The sequence below is a fragment of the Etheostoma spectabile genome, chromosome 11 (genome assembly GCF_008692095.1).
Source record: "Etheostoma spectabile isolate EspeVRDwgs_2016 chromosome 11, UIUC_Espe_1.0, whole genome shotgun sequence".
NCBI classification, from domain to species: Eukaryota; Metazoa; Chordata; class Actinopteri; order Perciformes; family Percidae; genus Etheostoma; species Etheostoma spectabile.
This window is the reverse complement of record NC_045743.1, coordinates 3672606-3694861: the sequence shown is the minus strand read 5'-3', so window position 1 is coordinate 3694861 and position 22256 is coordinate 3672606. Positions and strand designations below refer to the sequence as shown.

At 41.5% G+C, this 22256-nt stretch overlaps 1 protein-coding gene across 19 annotated transcripts in view; it reads right to left on the bottom strand.

Annotated features, from left to right (window-relative positions):
* Positions 1-22256, bottom strand: part of lmo7a (LIM domain 7a) — a 48915-nt gene that overhangs the window by 5865 nt on the left and 20794 nt on the right. For 11 of the 19 annotated variants that reach the window (XM_032530169.1, XM_032530168.1, XM_032530152.1 and 8 more), the window contains 18 exons: positions 19782-19812; positions 18471-18584; positions 17336-17546; positions 16314-16563; positions 11800-11829; positions 10954-11068; positions 9960-10096; positions 8728-9418; positions 7929-8216; positions 7415-7529; positions 5570-5731; positions 4513-4694; positions 4356-4419; positions 3954-4010; positions 3622-3663; positions 2611-2636; positions 2107-2214; positions 213-299 (listed from right to left, as the gene is read on the bottom strand). In XM_032530169.1, coding sequence (XP_032386060.1) covers positions 213-299; positions 2107-2214; positions 2611-2636; positions 3622-3663; positions 3954-4010; positions 4356-4419; positions 4513-4694; positions 5570-5731; positions 7415-7529; positions 7929-8216; positions 8728-9418; positions 9960-10096; positions 10954-11068; positions 11800-11829; positions 16314-16563; positions 17336-17546; positions 18471-18584; positions 19782-19812 — 2710 coding nt within the window. The remainder of the gene's footprint in view (positions 1-212; positions 300-2106; positions 2215-2610; positions 2637-3621; positions 3664-3953; positions 4011-4355; positions 4420-4512; positions 4695-5569; positions 5732-7414; positions 7530-7928; positions 8217-8727; positions 9419-9959; positions 10097-10953; positions 11069-11799; positions 11830-16313; positions 16564-17335; positions 17547-18470; positions 18585-19781; positions 19813-22256) is intronic. The other 8 variants (XM_032530159.1, XM_032530158.1, XM_032530162.1 and 5 more) reach the window with 8 other exon arrangements.

The window sequence follows — 22256 nt, the reverse complement described above, 5'->3', positions numbered from 1 at the left end:
TTATGTAAAACGGACGTCTGCTATAAAAGCACATACCAGCTCCTAGGCACGTAATGGCTGATAATTATATCAATTTCAATCAACGACCCTATTAAAATGCTTTGGATACATTTAGATAATTTACTGCTATGGGTCAGAACTTACTGCCCCCTTTAATTACCCTCCGTCTGTTCCAGGTATTAGGCCATAATTTATACATATTAAAATGTTACCTCTTCTTGGTTTATACTCTCGGCAACCTCCTGCTGAGCCTTCAGCCACTCCTCCTGCAACTTCTCCTGGTCGCGCTTATATTTCTCCTGGACAGAAAAGAACGTACAGTTAAAGGTCATTCAAATGAAATAACATGCATGCACATAGTCACAGACACACAAGAAAATATAAATTAAAGGTAAATTCAAACTATAAATCTTTTTTCCTTAGAAAAAGGATAGTCCTTGCTGCGCTTCCAACTGCAAAGAAAATGGTGGCAGTGCGCTGGAAGCACCCACACACTTTGACCATTAAGCAGTGGCTTCTGACCTTTCTTGACATAGTTTATATGGAACATTCAACAGCCCACATCAATGGAGCTAGAAAGGTGAATGTGGATTTGTGGCTTTTAGCGGCAGAGACAATAAAAGGCTGAGCCCACGGGGTCCTGGGAAGGATGGGGTGATATTGTCTTGCATATGTGTATATACTGTATATGATGTGTGTATGTATATATATTTTTCTAATATTCCTGGGGGGTGGGGGTGTTACATGTTTGTTCTGTTACCTGTAACACGCTGCTGATGTGTTAGTGTGTTTATGTTTATGTTTGTTTAATAAAAAAGCATGTGAACACAAAAAAAGAAAGTATGAACATGTATATGACAATATTGCACAGTATAGTGGGAAGAAAAAGTATTTTGTACAAAAACTAAATAGATATCGTAGCTGTATTATATTCCAAGCTCAACTACATGTTATCTAACCATCCTGAAAAGTTGATAAACCTAGAGAAGCTTGCCCAGGGCAGGATGTCTCCCCGGCACATCATGAAATCAGGCCGTATATCCAACAGGGAACAAAGACTGGATGAGTAACAAGCCTTCCTGGCTCCAGCGCTCTGCTTGGACACCTTTGATCTCCATCCAGAAATAGACCCTCGGAAAAATGTTTTGATAGGATTCTACTACAAGTTGGATACCCGACAGATGTTTTACTTTTAGCTGCCAGTACGCTCTTTAAAGTTTTCAGTTTGGAGCCTATAAGGTGCAGTCTTCTTTGATTGTGAGGACTTCCTAGCCTGTTATTCAAGCTCTGTGCCTCACCTCATTGTCGGATTGTCAGGTATTTTAGATCAAATAGATTGAGATGTTGATTTGTTATTTTCAGTTTTATTAATTAACACACTATGTTACAGGTGTGTTAAGTACACCTGGCTAAAACTAATGCAGCCTAATACAACAGTCCTGGAATAATTCTTACCTACGAAGGTTATTGAGTTTCATTTTTATTGAAACTGATTCAGACAGGTTGTTCAGCTTCATGATTATTTTAGTAGGTATAGTTTTTGGTGCGGTTGTAACTGTAATGTGTATTACAGAGCGGTGTTACCTTTGTTACTTCAGTGATACTGTATATTGTCCATTGTGTTTATATCAATGAAGGCAGACCAAATATAAGAATATTGTTTATATTCAATACAAACGGTCCAAGTCTTAGAATCACAAAAAAACATTATTGTAATGTAAATCTGTCTCTCAAAGATACACACAATATAACAACAAAAAGCAAAATCATACACATTGCATTAAAGAAAACTTTGATGGCTATAATAGTGTTTTTTTGTTTTCTTATCTCCCGCCTTGAGTGTCCTTATTCCATTGTTTTGTGATTTATTTGAATTGTTGCGTTCTCAAGTTTAACACAACACAATCTAACAGCACCACAAAGACAACTAGAACCTCTCTAGTACACTTAACTAAAACAGAACATTGTAACCTTCCTGAAGTTAGGACGTACTGCAGGGCGGATTTATCACCAGGCATTATTTCAAGCTAGGTGTACCTAATAAACTGGCAACGGAGTGCATACTGTGACATAATGTCACTGCTTCACAAGTGTGCCTTTTTGTACCTGTAGGAGGCGCTCTTGCTCCTTCTGCCATTTCTCTTGTCTTTTGCGCTCCTCCTCTGGGTCCCAGGACCAGCGGCTGGAAGAAGGAATGATTGAAGGAACAGGTATCTGCAGACAAGGAAGACACATATGAGAATGAGGCAACTGCATCACATCAGCCATCAACTGTATGACATCCAAAATTACTTTATGGTATTGTCAAGTCATGTCAATTGTATCTACGCAGCTTGTCTCAGAGGGCTTTACAATGCATACAACATACAACAACATTTTCCTTAGACTCTTTTAGTTAAAGTTCCCTCGCAATCATAGTTGACTTTTACTTTGCTTAAGAAGCAGAATGAACCAGCATCTTGAAGTGAACTAGTGCACACGTTATTTTTAATAATAGGTCTGGGCTTTGTAATAATTGTGCCATTGCTTTTAAAGATGTTGTCCTGCTAGAATAGCAAACACCATACAAAAGACAAAAACGGCCCTATATGCAGTGATTATACTACTCACATCTGGCATTGCAGACTCTGATCCTCCTTAAAAAGAAAGAAAATCGTCCAGTCAATACTTCTGGCATGCACAGGCAGAGCAATAGAAGAGAAGTTACCCCTGAGGTAATATACTGCAGCAACACAAAGTTGACAGGCTTATTAAAGTTTCAACTTGAAATTGTCGAGTCAATTGCCAATTCATCAATGAAAATGACAATTAAATCGACACACAGTAATTGATGTTTTCAACAAGCCTTCAAGCAACAACGGTTACATTTCACCCACTATGACTGATACTGATTTCCTCAATTCAAAATCATCCACTTTTTGACATTTACATTGGATACCAGCCCAATAGTTCTGAATAGGAAAATCAATAAATTGATCAAACACACTGAAAGTAAGACACACACATATGAGCAGCATGCATACTTAAGATGCAAAATACAGCGCAGCCAGTCAGAAAAGGCTACCATACGGTTCAATACATGCATGCCAAAAGAGCAACAGGAATTCTTTTAACTTCATGCGCAGCAAAGTGAAAAGTGTAACCATGTGTTAAACCTGGACACCACAAACACTGCAGGAGTCAAAGATTTGTATTTGTGGTTGGTACGCTGGCGTATTGTCTGACATGCTGTCCTGCCTTTGGAGCTTGAATGAGTTGCATTTACACACACAGAAGGTTTTAAGATTTCTTTTCATTTTTTTTTATGGGGTTTCTTCTCAATACAATATGTTGTGACTTTTGTGATGATGAACTGATGATTCATCATGGTGGACACAAAACAGGGGTCTGGGAGTCCTCCGCCAAAAATATTTTCTTTCTACTTGAATCCCATTTCCTGCATTTTTACACAGGTTTAGGGACTATGATGATACAAAAGAGTCAAATTGACCTTTGAAAGACGTGTCCCCCGTGTCCCCAGTGGAAATTATGCCCTAGCTCCCTTGGTTTGAAAAGCATGTCAGTGTCCCAGAGTGTACCAAGCGAAGGTGAGGAGGCCACTGCACACTCAACCCTGTTTACCACAGAGGTAGACCAGCGCACTGACACTGGACCCTGAGCCACCTGAAGGAGGGAAGGGGCACAGCACAAAGGTTAAGCTTTGGCACCAAAGCCATGGAGGAATCTATTTTTATCCTGGATATTCCTCCAAAAAGATCATAATCAATTGATAATAGGCTATTTATCAATTGAACATGAGGATGTGACTGATAAAAAACATGCAAAAATCCTTAGGGAATCTGAGGAATTCATTGAGACAAAAGCACAGAGAACCCAGCCACCAGATTACACAGAAGTCATTAATATTATTAAGACCCCACCCAAATTCGGCCCGTGCTTTTTTATTTTTTTACCTTTTTCAAAAAACTCTGATCTCCGTTTTAAGTTTTTCAAAGATATGGGTTCTGACTCTACATGAGAAATGAAAAACAGGATATAGTGAGGGGCAGTTGAGGAGAGAAACAAGTTTTACAAGGGAATATAACATCTTATATTACCAATACATGATTTTTTGTTGCTGAGGATGTATGATAATCAATTATAATAATGTTTTGTTACAAGACACAGTAAATGTCCATCAATGTTATTCACAATAGGCCAGTGTTTGCAAAGATAAATAGTCCAGTGTTTGCAAAGATGTTTCTCCAAAAACTAAGTCAACATAATGACACCCACCCCCCCATCAGTGTGTTTTTGTGTTCATGGTTGTCATGATCAATTCCATAGCTTTTCTGATCGCGTGCTCTGCTCTTTACCTTTGTTCCTCATCGTCACCGACTGTTCACGGAAACCTCCATTAACTCCGTTTGAAGCCACGTCCTGCGGGGAGACATGGCAGGGTGTATATTCATTAAAGGGTCGCAATACAGAAATAAAACTTGATCAAAGCTGAGTTCATTCTGGGTCACTTACGACGACTGGATGGGCGGGAGCCTCTTTGGACACCAGCTTTTCCATGGAAGAGCGTGAGGTGAAATCCAGGCTGGAGCTGACAGTGTTTTTGTCAGGGGAACCTACAAGTATCGGATCCGTACTGGTCAGATTGATGGTCTTATGGCTTTTAAATGGCAGGGAAGGTTGATCTCTGTCCCACTCTGCGTCCAGACAATGCAAGGACAAAAAATAGGATGTGCGTTTGCACATAGAACCATGAATTTCTGTGTGTGTTTGCAGTAGTTGTGTATATGTAAAACCCATACATTTGACATAGAATTGTTTTACAATAAGAACCCTATAAAGCATGGGATAAGGTTGCTGGTGTGGTGTTATTATAGAGAGCAGCAGGGTGTGACAGAGAAACCTTCCCCAGCCATGCAGCCTATTAAAGCTTAAATAAACCCACACGGTGTTTCTAACAGGCTCAAAACCACCGGGCTTCACCAAACTATTTCAACAGGTACTGTGTGTTAGTTCAAGGGAGCTACTCTGGGTGGTTTATTATCTTAGGAAGATGACACTCACGTAGTTGGTATAAGTAAGCCTGTTATACTAACACTGTGAAAACAGCACACTCAGAGGACCATAGACCTGAGCTGGGTTAGTTCCCCACAAGGAAAACACCGCATGTATACAGAGAGGAATGCTGATGAGACAGAAAAATCAGAAAAAGTAAGAAACAACCAGTAGAAATGTAAAAGGAAAAAGAAAGCGAAAACAGGACAAGAAAAATGCATCCAGGTAGAAAAGAAATAAGAAATAAAAAAGAACCACAGAGGTCAACACAGTAACAGTCTTCCCTTGTCAGATGAGTGGAAAATAAATTACAGGTCCATCACTGCTTGGCTGTCATGAGATCATTCATGGATGATTTCACAATAGTTAACGGACCAATTTAAAGTGTCAAAACTGTTTAGCAACGCACGCAGCATAAGCAGCACTGTCAGTCCAGGAATGCAACCCTTAAAGTGGTTAATTCAATCTCCCGCAAACAAACACACACTTTCAGACACACAGCGTTCAGATGACTCACTGTTCTTGCCATGATGGCGTATATCCATAATCAAACTGCCCTCCTGCAGAGCCTTTTCCATGCAGGACTTCCAGTCTGGGTAGCTCATTTCTGCCACCTGGTGCCCGTTTACCGTTAACACCTCATCTCCGACCTGAAGCTGGCACATCTCTGCCGGGCTGCCTGAACGAGACAGAGAATATGTCATCAGCAACAAAGAAAGTATACAAATCTAGTCTACCAATGCAGGTTTATGGTTGGTTAACACTCCTAACAGTTATTATTCTTGCAGTGGTCCTTTAAGTTATTTCACTGAAATTGAATGCACAGAAAATTTTCCTGCTATGAGAACATATGTGATTGACTTCTAATTACAGTTTTCATTCACACCAGAATAATCCTTTCTATATAGAATCCACAATTGAATACTTTAACACTGTATCAACAAAAAAACCTTCCCATGCCAAGAAAAAAAGGAACAAAGCCACTGTTTTAAGGTTTTGGAAAATGTCATTTTTTTTTAACTTCCATTACATTTGTTTTATAGAAACAGTCTACATTTTTATGGACGTACATAAATGTATTTTGTGTTACAGATACTAAACAAAGTTGAAAACTACTGAGTCACAAACTGACTCTTCCAACATTTTTCATCTTTACTTTTTACTTCAGCCAAGTAAAACCAGACAGAACATACTGTGTATTACATATTTACTAGTATTTTACAGTTTTTTTCTTGATTGTTTATCAGACCTGATGTACTTTTACTTCTAATACTTCTAATACATTTAATATCATAAAAGTACTTTTGATACTTCAGTTCAGTAAATATCAGATTTAATTTAAGATTTTACTTTAAGACTTTTACTCAAGTAATATTCTAAAAGGTGACATTAAATTCTACCAAAGTCGTTTTCCGGTAAGATACTTGTACTTTTACTCAAGTATTGCTTTCAAGTACTGCATTTTACAAACTTTTCTACCATCCTATTAAGACTATTGGTTGTTACCATTTGATTTGATGTCTCATTGCTCTGCATGGCTAATGCATGCATGATGCAGTAAACAGTATTGGTCATTTATGTTCCAATTGCTCCACACTGCTTTACATGGCTGCATGTATTCAACAGCCAATTTACTGTTGCATGAATGTTTAGCTTATTCCTGCTGCTTTGCATGATTTGTGTCTTATACATGCTGATGTTTTTGCTTTTGTTGTAATTTCTGCAACAATATTGGTTTTGAAATAAATCGGAGGATTGCTGTTGAAAAAAATTGCCAAGTGGTTAAAACTGGCACATAGAAATGGTGATTCATTCCATGTCCTTATAAATATAGACAAGAAAATGAGATCAAACTTTGACAGGGTTGACACGATCAGTGTTGCAACCAAAAGTTACTGAGAACTTGAGTTCATGCACTGACGTTGGGTGTCCAAAGTATTTGTGAAACGTTACTAAATTACCAGAGATGCAAAGGTGGAAAAATCTCAGTATAAAAGTGAGGCTTAGGCCCAGCAAATCTGACCCAGATAGATGCTGCCCTATATAGGTCTGGCATCGCCACTGCAATGGACTCGAAAACCTGCTGACAACTATCCAGCAGTGCCTGGCTGTAAAACAGTGCCTGGGCACTTGTTTCCAACTGTACCGCTGTACTGTATCTATGAATACATCAGTCAACTTAAGTGAGAGTGAAATATGACCAATGCCCGTTTGATCTTTTTTTTAACCACTGGGAATGTTGGAGTTTAAGGTTGCCAGTTTGGCTGACAATCACACATTACATTGTGAGGTGAATAAAGCTCTGCCCAACAAATCCCTTTGTTTAAAGGTATTTCTTTAAAATATCTTTTGCTGTTGTTACCTAGCTGGATGGACGTGATGCGAGCTCCTGTCGAGTCCCAGGTCGCCTGGAAGCCAAAGTCTCTGCTGCTGTTGGGCTTCTGGTTCAGGCTGATCCGCATCTCACAGTAGTTCTCCTAAAAAACCAAACACCAACACAGATGAGTAGAGATGAACAACAACGATTCACAACCACACAAAAGACAGCTTAGTGCAGACTCTGGAAGTCTGGTTGTGTGTCTGTGTGCTTTGGCAAGAACGCCTTGAGTTATTCATTTATGGCAGTTGATTTAATGCGAACCTGTTGCTATTCTTTAATGTCTGCAGTGCAGAGCTCCATTATTTCTAATCACTTTTACATAAGAAAATAGGTTGAAGCAAAGATTTTATTTAATGACGCATTTGGGTTCACTTAACACAGCTGAAAATACATTCAGTGACTGTTCAAATTGTCAGCATTATATAAATCTGTGTAACAAACACACTCTTCAATATACAAGATGACTAGTTTTACCAACAGAGGGGAACTTAAATACCTGGCTGGTTTCTTTGGCTGGAGCAGCACTGACTGGGGCTTCACTCTTGATCTGAGGAGGGACAGGTGAGACACTCTGAGAAGAGGTGATGCTCTTTGCTGTGGTCTTGTCTTCTTTCTCCTCCTCCTTCTCTTCCTCCTCCTCCTCCTCCTCCTCACTGCTGTGGGCTGAGCTGGACTGAGAGTGAGTCTCGTCCTCAGAGGTCATGAACTGGTGATAGCGGCTCGGCACCGACAACTTCTTAGAAATAGAGGCGTCGCCGTTGACACGCTTCTGAGAGTTGTCGGTCTGTCCCGGGGGAATGGAGATTGTCAAAGAATGCAGACTTTAATACTTAAAAATGAGATAACGTTGAATGAACTTGAACAACACAGGTTTGTTGATTTTTTAAAAATACATTGAAATCTATAAGAGATCTTAGAATGGGGGTGAAATTAACTGGACAAACTCTTTAAGTAAGTGTGAAACTGTTTCTAGAGTTCACAATCTTCTCCTGACAGACACTGACTGATCTGATACAACATTAGCAGTAATGACTGTGAGGGAGGCTGAAAATAGCAGCTCTGGTAGTTGAGTTAGCATTATAAAGACACCAGCTTCATCCATTATTCACACAGTAATCAGATCGGACTCTTGGGTAACAATGATGCACTCAAAACAAATAACATTGTATCTGACCAACACAGACAAAGATTTATTGCCAAACAAACACTGTCTCCTCCTACCCTCTACATGTAATTCAACCCCTTTGTGCTGCACTGGTAGTTTTTATTTAGTTGTAGAATTATCTAGTACTCACTGTAGCGGCTCGGGGGAGTGAGGTGAGGCGGGACGACTGGGTTCCGAAGGGCCTTGGTGCAATAACTGAGGTTAGACGTGCGCTATCCGATCTCTGGTAGCTCCTGGGAAGGGAGGCGGAAACCCGAGACACCCCAGGAGGCTTAGGTTCCATTGAGATGGGCTGTGGTTGTTGTTTGTACAGAGAACCAGAGGAGGGGGCCCCCACCTCAGTCTGTGTGCGCAACAATGAGGTCCTTGGCTCAGGCACCTTTTGTGGGAAGCCAGAAGAGGAGATGGTGGTTGTGGTCTCTTCTGTCTTGACTGTGCTGGTGCGTTCTGAGACTGGACTCTTCTGTAAAGGTGCTGCTACTGCTGCTGCTGGAGACAGGGAGCTGTGGAAAAAGCTGCGGCTCGTGGGAGTGATGGTGGTTGTGGTGTCGCTGCCTGCAGGACTGTCCACAATGTCAACTTCCAATGAGGTGGGAGGCGAAGCGGCCTTGCCGGTCGCTGGGGAGGCAGCAGGGAGGTCGACCTCTTTTGGAGAAGGCTCAAGGGGTTCAGAAGAACAGTAAGGAGTGTCAATAGTGTAGCTCCTGGCAGGAAAGGTCCGGGTACGTGGGGTAATTACAGGTGTATCAAATACGTCTTCGCTGTCCAGGTGAGACAGAGATGGGAGACGACCCCCAATGCTGTTCTGTCCTTTGTTTTCTCTGTGGACCGGACAGAGGAAGAGAAGGGGGATGGGATAAAGAGTTAAATAGTAAAAAAAAAAAAGTGAACAGTGATGGGTGAAAAATAGGATGAGGATAGAAAGGATTGCAATTTAGGGGACATAAAGGGGAGTGAGTGACAGGGAGGAAAACAGAAAGAAGAGCACAGGTTGAAAAGAGGAGGGTAGAGAAAGGTGGGGTGAAAAAGGTGAGGCAGGTTGTACGCCATGATTAGATTACACTTTTACACTTACTGAAGCCACAATTACAGTCTACTCATTCACTCCTGCACAAATAATCCTCTTGTCTCTGTGTTTAATAACGCAAAACTTCTCGTACACACCATTTCTTCAATTACCTTAGCAGAAAATCCCCCTCCGAGGGTAAAAAAGGTGTAAAAGAGGAACAAAATCAGTGTCTGTTACTTCAAGGCAAAAACAAGGATCAGAAAATAAAAATGTTATAGCATTAAATCTACCAATTACCTAATGCATTATCCCTGCACTATCCAAAGTCCCTGATCAGGTATGTTAATTCTTACCTCTCCTCTTGCATCTCCTTGAAGGTCTTGGACCTTCTGTTGCTGTATGTGATCTCCTCTATCTTCTCCCGTTCCTCTTTCTTCTTCACTATATCAGAGTTGACACTCCTGCGCCGGTTTTTCCATTTGCTCAAGTCCTGCAGCAAAAGCAAGCCCAGATCACCTGATGCACCATTTTGTAACAATTTAGCTCAGATCTAAATAAAACAAACTGGTTGTGTTGCATGGCTGACTGCACAGCTGAAGGGAGTGAAGTTGGGGAAGAGAGAGAAAGACAAAAAAACTGAAAGGGCTACATTTGAAGGTGTTCTATTTGTGTGCTTTAGGCTCCTCCCGGCTCACTTCCCCTGTGTATTGGGGACTGAGTGACCTAAATGCTGCTTTAAGACTCCATTATTTTGCCATGACACCAATAAGACTGCTGAGAGACACACCACTGTCACAGATAGTCATAAAATGTGGATGTAGTTTTTAATTGTTTTTGAATTTACTTACCCAAGAATGAGCACCTGTGATGGAGCACTGGTGTTTAAAACTGGAGCACCACTGCCCTTTGGAAATTATTTTCGAGGAATAACTTGAGTCAACTTTACATGGATTACTGTAGTAAATTTTCATTCTAGGGTCTCTGTCTTATATCATCTGTCTATATTGCACCATAACACATTCATTATGTTATGAGTATTTACAGGATGTGGTGTTTCCTGCAACAGACACTGATTTGGAAATGAGGACAGTCCATTGCCAGAGGGCAGTGGTGCGCCAATCAGATGTGGCTTCTATCTAAACAGCTCTCTTTTCACCTTGGTTCACAGACTGTACCATAACATCTGATGTCCTGATTGCCACACTGATCCTTTAGATCATGTGCTTACTTTTCACTTCTGGTTGGAAACAAAACTTCTCTCTGCCAAAGTCAGCTCGTCTTGATTCTTGAATGGTGGTAAGCAAACAGATAGCCTCCAGTGTTAGCGTGTAAATAAATTGTACTCACATCCTGCCACTTATCCTCAGTGGATTTTATCCGCTCACGATACTTCTGCAGCTCTTCGAAGCGAACCTGCTGGATGACGGTGGGGTCAACCAGGATATCGCTTGTTGATTTACTCCTGTGGAAAGAAAGTGTTTAAAAAGTACTTAAAAAGGACCCTGGGCATCAGTAGCTAAAGGGAGAAGTGGAGGGGACGTTTAGTTTGCATATCCTGGCAGAAGCTTTACACAAGGTAAAAAAAACAGTTAGCAACCATAAATAAACTGTAGAAAATATGCCATGAAAAATTTAAATAGTCAAAATAACTTCCACCATGTAAATGTCTGGATGCTGTTGCTGAAAATAAGCTGGACTAGACCTTTAACCTGTAACCAAGTGTTAGTTTGCAAACACAGCACACGGGTCGACTGCAGAAAACTGAGTGATGTAAGCTCAGTGTGTTAGAGGAATGAATCACAGCACTCACCGTCATGCAAAAGACCAAAGTCACTCACAGCCTTCAGAAAAAAGCACTTAGTTTTAGCTTACTTGTTAAGATTTACACTTATCTCATACTGCTATCAGGGTGCTCAGACTAGTGCTCAGTCATTTAACTCTCACTGGGACACACCACTGTTTAGGTAGATGACCCAGCATATTTTCACTTTGTTGCTTTGTCAATAGACCCCCCCTTCCCCCGCCCCACCGTAAACTTGGCCTTGTGCCATACAATACACTGTGTTGTGTGTCAGCATTTAGCAGCTAGTGAGTGAGAACAGCAGCACAAAAGCAGGGAGCAGCGAGGTGCGACTGTAAGAGACCAGAGCAAATGCAAATGTGCCACATTCCTGGGAGCCCGCATCAACTCACCCGTCGATACTCTCTTGCATTTGGTGCTGTCTAGGAAACCGAAGAGAACCACACATAACAAAGTCACATTTCTGCAGAAGAGCCTTGAGTATGAGAGTGGTCTGGTCAAAACCTTGAGGCCAATTGGTAGCTCTCAGACCAGCTCATCCCCAGCTGGTGGGCTCTGTAAACCTAGCAAAAACCTGACGCTGCTGCATTTTAATTTATACACTGAAGAGATTAGAGTTCAAGGTGTGTTTATAGTGAGCTTACAGCACAGTATCACCATTCCTTTCCCTGATTATTTTCCTTTGTATGGGGAGGTGTGTAGACATTTATGTTTCTCTAAACAATGCAGCCTTTCTCGAGACTCCAGCATGATGTCACTGGAAACATGGCTTTACATATGGAAGTGAAGAAAATCCAGATGGCCTTGACTTAGGTCAAACGGTCACTTTGTGCGTGCTTGTGTGTGTGTGTGTGTCAGTACATGTGCAAACACTGCAGTGCAGATTTGTGCTCAGGTTACTATGGAGTCCACAGGTCACATCTTTTTTCAGAGCCATGGGGAATTTCTATGGGCTTTCACTTCTGCTCAACAGACAAGACTACATTTAATTGCCCTGCTTGGTGCTGTCAGTGTGTTCAAGGCGTTATGTTTGGCCATAACTCAGGCTCAAACCTTTCCACACTTTCGTGCTGCTGGACTTTGAGCTTTACATGTCAGTGTGAAGTTCCCTCGCCTGAGAAAAACAGCATTGAACTCTGGTAAGATCCGTGTTCCTGTAGATGTTAAGTGAGGTCAACAAAAAGCCAAGTCAATGCAGTAATTATCACAAAATCATGAAGTCTCCTATTTTCTTTATTAAGTTGCATATTTTACCAATCACAGGCAAACTCAGTCTGATGATGTACCAAACAATTTGGTAATTGATGTTGGAGATTTGTGTCATTTTGTTTGAAAATCACACTTCAGGAACACAGTAGCAGTAGGTCCTCTCTCACCATCCACTCAGCATGTACATACCAAGTGTTGTTCAGGTAAAATCAACTATATTGTCATCATGTAGAAAACCATAAACACCAGCCCAATGATGACAATGTCTAGGGACTTTCACTACAGTTTTTTTCCATTTTGAGGTAACAACAAACATTTAAAACATGTAAAAGTTCTGCTGCTCCTTCATTGCGGTGTGTGTGACTGACGCAGTGAAAGCTGAAGGCACCTATTAGTTTTCATGAAGAAGACCTTAAATAGATAGAACTTCCACCTATGACTGTGATGGCTTTTAGACCAAGCATTTACAAGTTGGATAAACATGCAGTGTAGACCACTTTACCATCTGCATATAAATATTCCAAGACTAAAATGGCACTAATAAGTTTTCACAGTCCAAAATGTAAGAAAACTAACAGGCACTGTTACAGCAATGTTTTTACAACTTCAGAGCAGCCAGCCTCTCCACCATTAGCCTCTTTCTATGTCTTAGCTGACTGGCTTCCCTGATAGCCTGCCATCTCTGCAGGTCACCTTCGCTGCAAGAAGAAGGTACTGAGGGTGTCATCTGATTGGCCGATGGGCCTTTCATTGAGCTCTGGCTCTGATCGGAACAAACTCCAAGTTTCCGAACAAGCATGTCATCTGTTTTAGGACGCATCTCGTTCTGAACCTGATTCTGTCTGTCTGCTGATGACTCCTTGGTCAGAGGACATGGGGGGCACAGGAGTCTGGCCTTGAGATTAGGCGGCAGAGCCCACGGCTCTGGGATGGGCATAGGGGCATAGTTGTCGGGCGCTCCTGAGAGAGGCCGATGTTGCTGAGCTTGCTGGTTTTTCTCCTTACGATAAACCACATCATCCTGCTCAATATCAGGGAAATCAATCTCATCGGTGCAGACACAGCTGTGTCGCTGTGTGATGATGTTGAGTTGCGGCTCAGACGTGTAAGGGCGACGCTTGGCGGTCAACTGAGTCTTCATCATAGCCAAGTCTGGGTTGGACTGGAAGGCAAGGGTTCGCCTAGTAAACATGTCATCATTCTCCAAGTCAGGGTAAAGGCTCTCATAATCAAAGGGGTCTGGGGGCTCCCGGGGGTCTTGACGCCCCAGGAGGGGCCACCTCTCACATTTGACCAGTCTGGGACCCGAGGCGGGGTCCACTGGGGCAAACACCAGAAGGGGGTTCTCTAACAGAGGGGGCTGTATCTTGGGGAGTTGTGGGAGAGTGTGTGCTGGAATATGAGGACTGCAGGGTGGGCAAAAGGAGAGAAAAGGACAGAGGTGATGAGTGCATGCATGTGAACTGGATAAAAGAGCAAGAAAAGGAGGAAGATATACATCAACCAGCCATAGTGGTGATATTTGAGTCAAACAGAAGTTGATCAAATTGTGATTTTACAATCACTCTACTATGAAATAAAAATGCGATGCTAGTTGCTATAAAAAAAGTTCAGTCTTCACTAGAATAGACTGTAATAATAATAATAGGATAATGCTATCTTCTACTAAGGTCAGTACAAGCAAACTGCTCTAAAGCGTGTTAGGGCAGACTCCAGTAGCTTCATAGTGTATTTCATTATTAGTACATTAGAAAGCAGATCATCAGAAACTCATTCCCAACTGGAGCCCATTTATATTTCTCCTATTAAATTTGGATGCTCTAAAACATTCCTTCATTGTCACAATCATGCAGCTGTATCGACCTTTTCCCCACAACAAGGGTGGTGTGAGCTGAGGCCTTGTGTGTGTGGGAGTGAGAGAGAGAGGGGCCAGAGGGAGAGGCGGCAGAGGAGAGCCAAGGACTGATGTCACAGTCTGAATCATCTGACGAAGAGCCCGACTTCTTACAGCTACAGCCGAGGACCGCAGGGTAGACGGAGGAAAACGGACAGAAACAGAGAGGGGGTAAAAGGGAGGTGAAAGATGGCAGGAAATGGCAGGGAAAGAGAAAGAAAAGTAAGTAGGAGGAATCTATACAGAAAATCAAGTGATTGACAGAACATCAAATTCTAAATCTTACGAAGGTTAAATTAGCATGCAATGTTTTTTTTTTAAATATGTCAAAATCCAATGTGTCAGGTAGAAAAGAAGGAAAATATTGTGCCAGAAGGAGGGAATTAATTCTATCCATGATAGTGCTACTCTGTAAAACATACTATATAGTAACTTAAAGAATGTATTCCTGAGAGTTTCATGCTGGATTTGAATGCCCTCACACACCTGACGCCCTGCATCTTCTTGTACCAGGGTCTCCTCTGGGAGCCCAGTTTGATCTTCTGAATGTGAATGTCTTCTTCGGGCGTCCAGAACTTTGGTAAGAACTTGTCATAAGATACTTTGGCAACCTGCTGGGGTTTGACGCCCATCTTGCGGGAGTACAGATCATCTTGAATGGGGTCAGCATAGCCCACGTCATCGTCCTCATCCTCAGAGTCATAGCATATCTCCCTGAACAGGCTGTCCGTGGACACAGGGCATTGGTGATCCATCCTCACAGTGCCCGGCTGGAAAGGCTTCGTTTCCCCGCTGTTGATGCCGCTGCTGCTCAAGAGAGACAGCCAATCACACGTGTCAATTTCTTTTTTTTTCAGCAGCAGTACAGCACGCCAGTCACGCAAAGAGGAGCACATTCCTCGAGCACAACAATCTCAAATGAGATGATGCAAGGATTAGCAAACCAATGCAAGCTCAAAACCAAACTGCAAAAGGAGGCAAAGATTGATTTGAGTCTTAATTAATTCAAATCACTCCTCCAAGCTCATCCAATTCAGAAGGCGCAAAGAAAAACAGAAACCAACAAACTGACTAATAAAGCACTGTTACAGTAAAAGGCAGCATACTACAACCAAGGATGTTGCTCATGGTTACAATTAACCATGCAAACTGAGGGTAAGAGAAGCGTTCTAGTTTGATCTCATCAGGCAGGCACATCAAAGTCACACTGATGCTTCATGTTCTCTGACCTGAGGGAGGTCACATTTGGTTGAGGGGCAACACTGGGAATCATGGTGACTTTATGCCCGGGGCCCCTGCTACCCCCAGATGCCCTTCCTGCTGCCAGGGGACTGATGGGCACGGCAAAGTTGGTGGGCGGAGCTGGGGAGGGGCTGTGGAAGCGTCTGCTGGCCAGGTCATCCAGAACGAGGTCAGGGTCCGGTCGATCTGCGTCCGAATCACTGCCACTTTCATACTCAAAGGCCCACTGTAGATGAGCCTCAGGCAAGGCACTCTGGGATACTCGACTGTTGTCATAGCAGTCAGAGGAAAGCCTTGTTTCGCTGAGGTTGTTCAATCATTAAATGATACACAACACGAGTACACACCACCATGGACCATTCACAGACAACACAACAAGCATCACAAACACCAACATGATGGGAGAGGAGACAATGTAAACTTCAGGCATTTGAAGCACAAACCAAGTATTTGGGTATGAACACAACACTTCTAGATCCCTTTGTGTTACGTTGCTTTTAAGAACAAAAAATAAATGAACTAAAAACACATCAAAGTGTTAACTGTTGCGTGTAACCGTACCTGGTGAGTGTGCCTTCATCCTCTGTGGATGAGGGGTTGGCCCAGCTGCGCCGGCTGTCCTCATTGCGTTCGGCCCGTTTCTTCCTTAGTGGAGCAGGCACATAGCCTGAGGCTTTGTCTTTAGTGGGCAGGAACTGGTTAAACTGGGAACTGGCCTTGGGTGTAATGGTTACTGACCGTCGGTAACTTAGACTGTCCTTGTTCTCAGCCATCCTGTAGACAGAGTCTGCCTCAGTGTCACTACAACAACCTGAAGCATAGACAGAACGGGGAGGGGGGGTACAAAGTGGTGTAAAAAAAGAGTATGGTAAACATAGAAAGTCTGAGAAGAACTAAGAAAAAAGTGAGGTCTGACAAGGGTTATGAAGAAGAAAAAGAATAAACGGGGTGAGAGTAGAGAAAAGAGTAATGGGAGAATGTTGTGTATTGTGGTGTGACTTTTAAGGAGTAACAGAGGGGTGCCGGGTGGGGAACGAAGGCCCCTTCATTTACAAGCCGGTGTGGACGGCTGTGGAATGTCTCACTGCCCTTTCCTATTAGGGGGGATGATCACTCTGAGATCACTGACCGAAACTCCCACCCCCCCTCAAAGCATATTACACTTTAGTCATGAAACAAGATCACAGACGGGCTTTAGCATTGATATATAATATCTTCTTCTTTGGAGACTCTTTAGTGAAATTATTCACTTACAAAAGCATACCACTAGATGGCAATAGGTAATTGTTTACACAAATGGGAGGCAACATTCTGGCTCTGATGCAGCATATCTTCCCTTTTCACAAATATTTGAAGTTCTAGACTAGATGGTTTAACTTGATTTTAAATATTCATGCAGAGATGGAAATTGGGAAAGTCTGACCTCTTTGATGTACAGCTAGGGTGTGACGAGGATAACACAAAAAACATTCACAAAAACAAAATAAAACATCCTTTGACCTCTTAAAGGCCAAAAAGGCAGCTTTAGAAGGGTAACAATGTTAAGTTTTGCGTATAGATGCAAATGACATGATGTCTCCTACCCTCGCTGCTTCCTTTAAGAGTGGTTTCAGATGAGATGCTCTGAGGTCGGGAGCCCAAAGAGTCCAAGCTGTCAAGGGAGTCGTCTCTCCGGTGTCCTCCTCCTTCTCCTTCTCTCGGATGGAAGAGCTCCTCTCGCTCTGAGTACCAGCTATCTCCAAAACCGCTGTCTCTGACGTTGCTGCCTTTCTGACTGGACGATTCTTGCAGAGCCTTTCATACGAACACAAACACACACAGTCAGATAATAGGAGGCCAATTAAAATATTTAGCTCCACTGTCTGTGTGGTGCACGGGAAATCTCCCGGGTAGAGTGTGAAGTCTGTACTGTCTGGCCTGTAATTCTTGCAGACTCAGTTAAACATACAGTCCTATACTGTCTGTAAGGGGCAATGCATGATGTAATATAAACAAAATAACCTCAATGTTTTTACTGCCATCTCTGTCTCTGCTATCTCCCATATATCATTGATGACTGTTTACTGTATGAAGACATGTAAACACATAAGCAAGCCCTGGAGCCACTTCAACCAGCATGGCTACAAACAAGCAAAAACTTGTTAGACACTTTAAAAAGAAAATGATTTTCAGATCTGTAATCCACTGAATCCGACCAAACACAACAACTCCAAAAATTTAACCCAGCCTAATCCCACGCCAGTGAACTTGGATTATCATAGCTAAACGTACAAGATGCACAGTAGCCAAATGCTATTACTGAAAATCCCCGTAGTCACTTGAGTTATAGGACTAGGCACACTGCCACCTATAAATCTATGTGAAAGCAAAGTGCCAAATTTAACACGAGAACGAGCAGGGGAAGGGAAACGGGCTTTTTCCACGAAAGAAGCTGTAAACAAGATTGAAATAGCCAAGTCAAGGCATTAGGTCATTTATGATTAACGTAACTTTGGTTTTAGTGGCCAGTAATCTGAGGCCCCTTGGCCTTTAACAGTCATTCTTCTGCACATAGTCGACATACCAGGGAGGATACAGAAATGTTCTGGGCAGCGAGTGTAAAAGAGGATTTCATTCATGCTATTTCTGCTTTTTCACAAGAAAATTATGCTTTTGTTTCACAATGATACAGATAAGACAGCTCAGAGTGTACAATTGGATAAGGATCACCAGTTTTACCTTGTATAGTGCTGTGCCCAATAAGCCCTCAAATGCCTTAAAATTCAGGTAAGGTCCATCATAGAAACGTTCACACTGAGCTCTTCTACCAAGCCAGTAAATTGTGATCAGTACCTGGAGAGAAGAAAACAAATAGCTCATTACACAAACCATACATGTGGAATATATGTGGGAATTAATACTTAAAGCCAGACAGAATACATAAGATTATAGCTATACCTTTTCCTAGCTGATAAATGTTCTGTACTGTGATAAAGCAGGTGATTGTTATGATAGTTGCTACACTGACACAAGGTGATATCACCCCATGCTCTGCCCTGCTTTCCAGGCTCATCCAGAATACATTGTTGCTGTTTGTGTGTGCATTTTCAGGCTGGGCAGGTAAATGTGCTGCACTGAAACAAAAAATCATTGCTACATCGAGCAACAACGATGCTGCTCCCCTATTACACAACACGGTCGAAACTGACACGTCAGGTCTTTGGTTTTATATTATGCAGCCGGATGCAGGAAAATAATGTAGGACAATCAAACATAAGTTGCTGACATATAATTGCAATGTCCTTGGTTAGTGTCTGGCTGTCTCCCTTTCATTTCCCATCACAAAAATGACCCAGAAAAGTGAGTGCAATGAATAAAGCATGTTATGTTATGTTATGTACCCCTCACATACTATTTTGTTGATTTATCACTAAAATGACACATCGCATTAAAGGTCATCTTAACAATGGTACCACATAATTAAGGGACTATACGGTATTAAAGTATAACATTAAAAGAGTACCCCAGATTTAGCACAGCACTCTCAACGGACAGTTTTTTTTTTTTTTTTAAATGTATCAAAATTGATGCAGCCAACCCAAATATATAACTTATTCATATTTAGAGCATTCTTCTTCCTTGTCAAAATCTATCTGGCACCTACATTACCCACAATGCAACTTGACCACCAAAAAAGGAGATTTGGGTGTGTGTATGCTAGAAGCGGCTAATGTAGCCTCAAGCAGCGATGAGGTCGGATAAGAACACTACTTTCTACTCTACACACCAAGATTTTTTTTTAATCCCTGACAAAGGATATTTATCAGATATTGTACAGAACTTTAAAATGTATTTCCCACGTCTGTAGTACTTGCCAACACCTGTAAACAGACTTTGATGTGTAAAATCGGAGTTCCCCCTTAAGGGATCATATTCTTCAATAATATCTCAACAGGACTGAAGCTAAATTATGTTTTTTTATTGCTGAATTACAGGTCACCAGGTCAAGATCTCAGAAAAAAAAACCATTGCTTATAGTTTTCCACTCACATTTTTCAGCCTCCTGTTGGTCTCTTGATGCCTGCGAGAGAAAGAGCAGAAAACAGAGGTGTATGTGTGAGAGAAATTGACAATAAAAGAACAGAGGGCATGCTTGTTGTCTCTGTGTTGGGCAGTGAAAGAGCTGGAAAGTGAGAGCACAATCCAGACTACTGCCAGCCCTTCACCCACTCTCACACAGAAACACAAAGGCTGAGAGAAAAAAAACCTACCACGTTTCTGGAAAAATAATTGTAAGCCATAAAGTAAAGTGTTCTACGTTTATGTGTGTCTTTGTTTGTGTGTGTGTATGTGTGTGTGTGTGTGTGTGTGTGTCTATTTTTACACTTATCACACAACCAAGCATCTGTAATAACATCCAGCTCATTTTTACTCCTGTGAAACCAAACAAAACTCAGTGTCAACCTTTTTTCTTATGTAAATGATGTACTGTACCTGTCACCTAATGTGACTGAAGTATTTATTTAGAGAGGTCAATAAACAGTTAAAACATCTAGAGTACATACATTAACCATAACAGTGACAGAGTAAGATATACAGTACAGGCTTCACATCCCATATGCATGCTACACACTGCTGCTATCATGTGGTAATGCAATAGTCACACATGCCTCTCTACCCATAAGCACTTGGATTTCATACAGCCCCTTCCTAGCATGCAATGTTACCAATGCTCCTGCAGAGAATGTAATGCACGTATAGTGTAGCCACCTCAGATGACTGGCTGTCAATCAAACATGTTCGGCTTCCTATAGGTTACTTGGTTCAGGGTGAGGAAACAAAGCAAAGATGTATAATATAACACATTATTTACATTCTTTAAAATCAGGAAACAGAGACATGAGCACTGACTGTCCAATATAGCATTCAGTGGTACACATACTGTACTTAAGTACAAATGTGAATCGGTTGCTTTATATTTCTACTTCACTGCATTTCACTACGTTGCATTCATCTAACAGCTATAGTTACTTGTCAGATTAAGATTTTACATGAAAAAACTTTGGACTGTATCATAAAACACGATTAACAGTTAAAGATTAAACCAGTGGGATGGGAAGAAGATCAACTTTCTCAGCAGTATGCGTCATGTTACACCAGTGGCCAACAGTGAAAACTGAAATGGACGGTTGCCAATTTGGCGTATTGCAAATTTAAGAGGCAAGAGAAAATAATCCCATCTCTTGTGTGGCTTAGAATACAGTTACAAAGTCTAAGATTACAGCAGAGGTAGCCAGATTCAGAAAAAAAGTAGCTGTATACCAAAACTGCCACCACACTGCGTCTCAATGCCTATTTATGGCTAGTGGTAATAGCTGAACTGAAGGGAAATATATTAAAGGGCTATATTCAGGCCACCAGAGCCTCAGGGCTGTTCAACAAAATCAGATGAGTGCTCATATGGTTGAGCACAATCATCAACGTCATCAGAGTCTGAAACACACAAGTTCTGCACAGGAACTAGAAATAGCTTCTGTGAAATAGTACTATTAGTTAAAATAATCACATTGGGTCTTTTATACTTAATGGCACAAGGCACAAGGAGAAGGAGGAATTTTATGAACACTATCCATTCAGATATGATTAGAAGTTCAACACATACCATGTCAAAAAGATGACATTAGGATAAAATGTTGTCTTTTAGAGTGGAAATCTTTAGTTAGGTTTGTTTCTTGTGTTACAGGTAAAATGTCTGATTTACGAAGTAAAACAGCACACATCAGGGTCTTTAAAGTGGCTGACCCCTATCAGACAATGTATATGTGCTATTTAGTAAGTACATAGTGCTCTGAGAGGAAACCCTCCAGCATCACAAATTAACAGGATGCTCTCACTCTTACTTCCACCAGCCATTTCAGCCATAAGCCTCAACCTCTGCATGCTTACAGAGACTTTCACATCACCACTCTCTTGCCGGGTCAAAGAGTAAGAGATTTCATTTTTCTTTTAACTTCCAGGGGAAATGCAAAGATACAAGAGGCAATTACTTGAACGTTAGCCACTCACTGTAGGCTAAACCATCATCAACCACGCAGTGCGACACAGATGCAACATGATTAATCAATATCAGTTGAACAAATTATAGATACATCAAATATTAGAGTCTAATCAAGCCCCTATTATATAATAACTAAACAGGTGTCTATATTATATATTTTTTATGAACCTGATTGACTTCTATCTTGTCAAATTGTGACACTGTTGTACAGATCCATACAATTAATTTCATCTGACTTGAAGGAGTTTGTTCAGCCAATGCAAACCAAAGACACAAAGAAACACGTACAACTGAGGAACCATGAGCCACTATTAAAATGTTAGACAAATAACTAAGAATGACTACTTAAAGTACATGATCTTTCCAGTTCAGTTCATCACTTCCCTGTCCTGCAAACAAGGCAAAAATGATGTCTCAATCTCTAGCAAGACACAAACACATAAAGGTGAAAACTGTTCATGGAACAA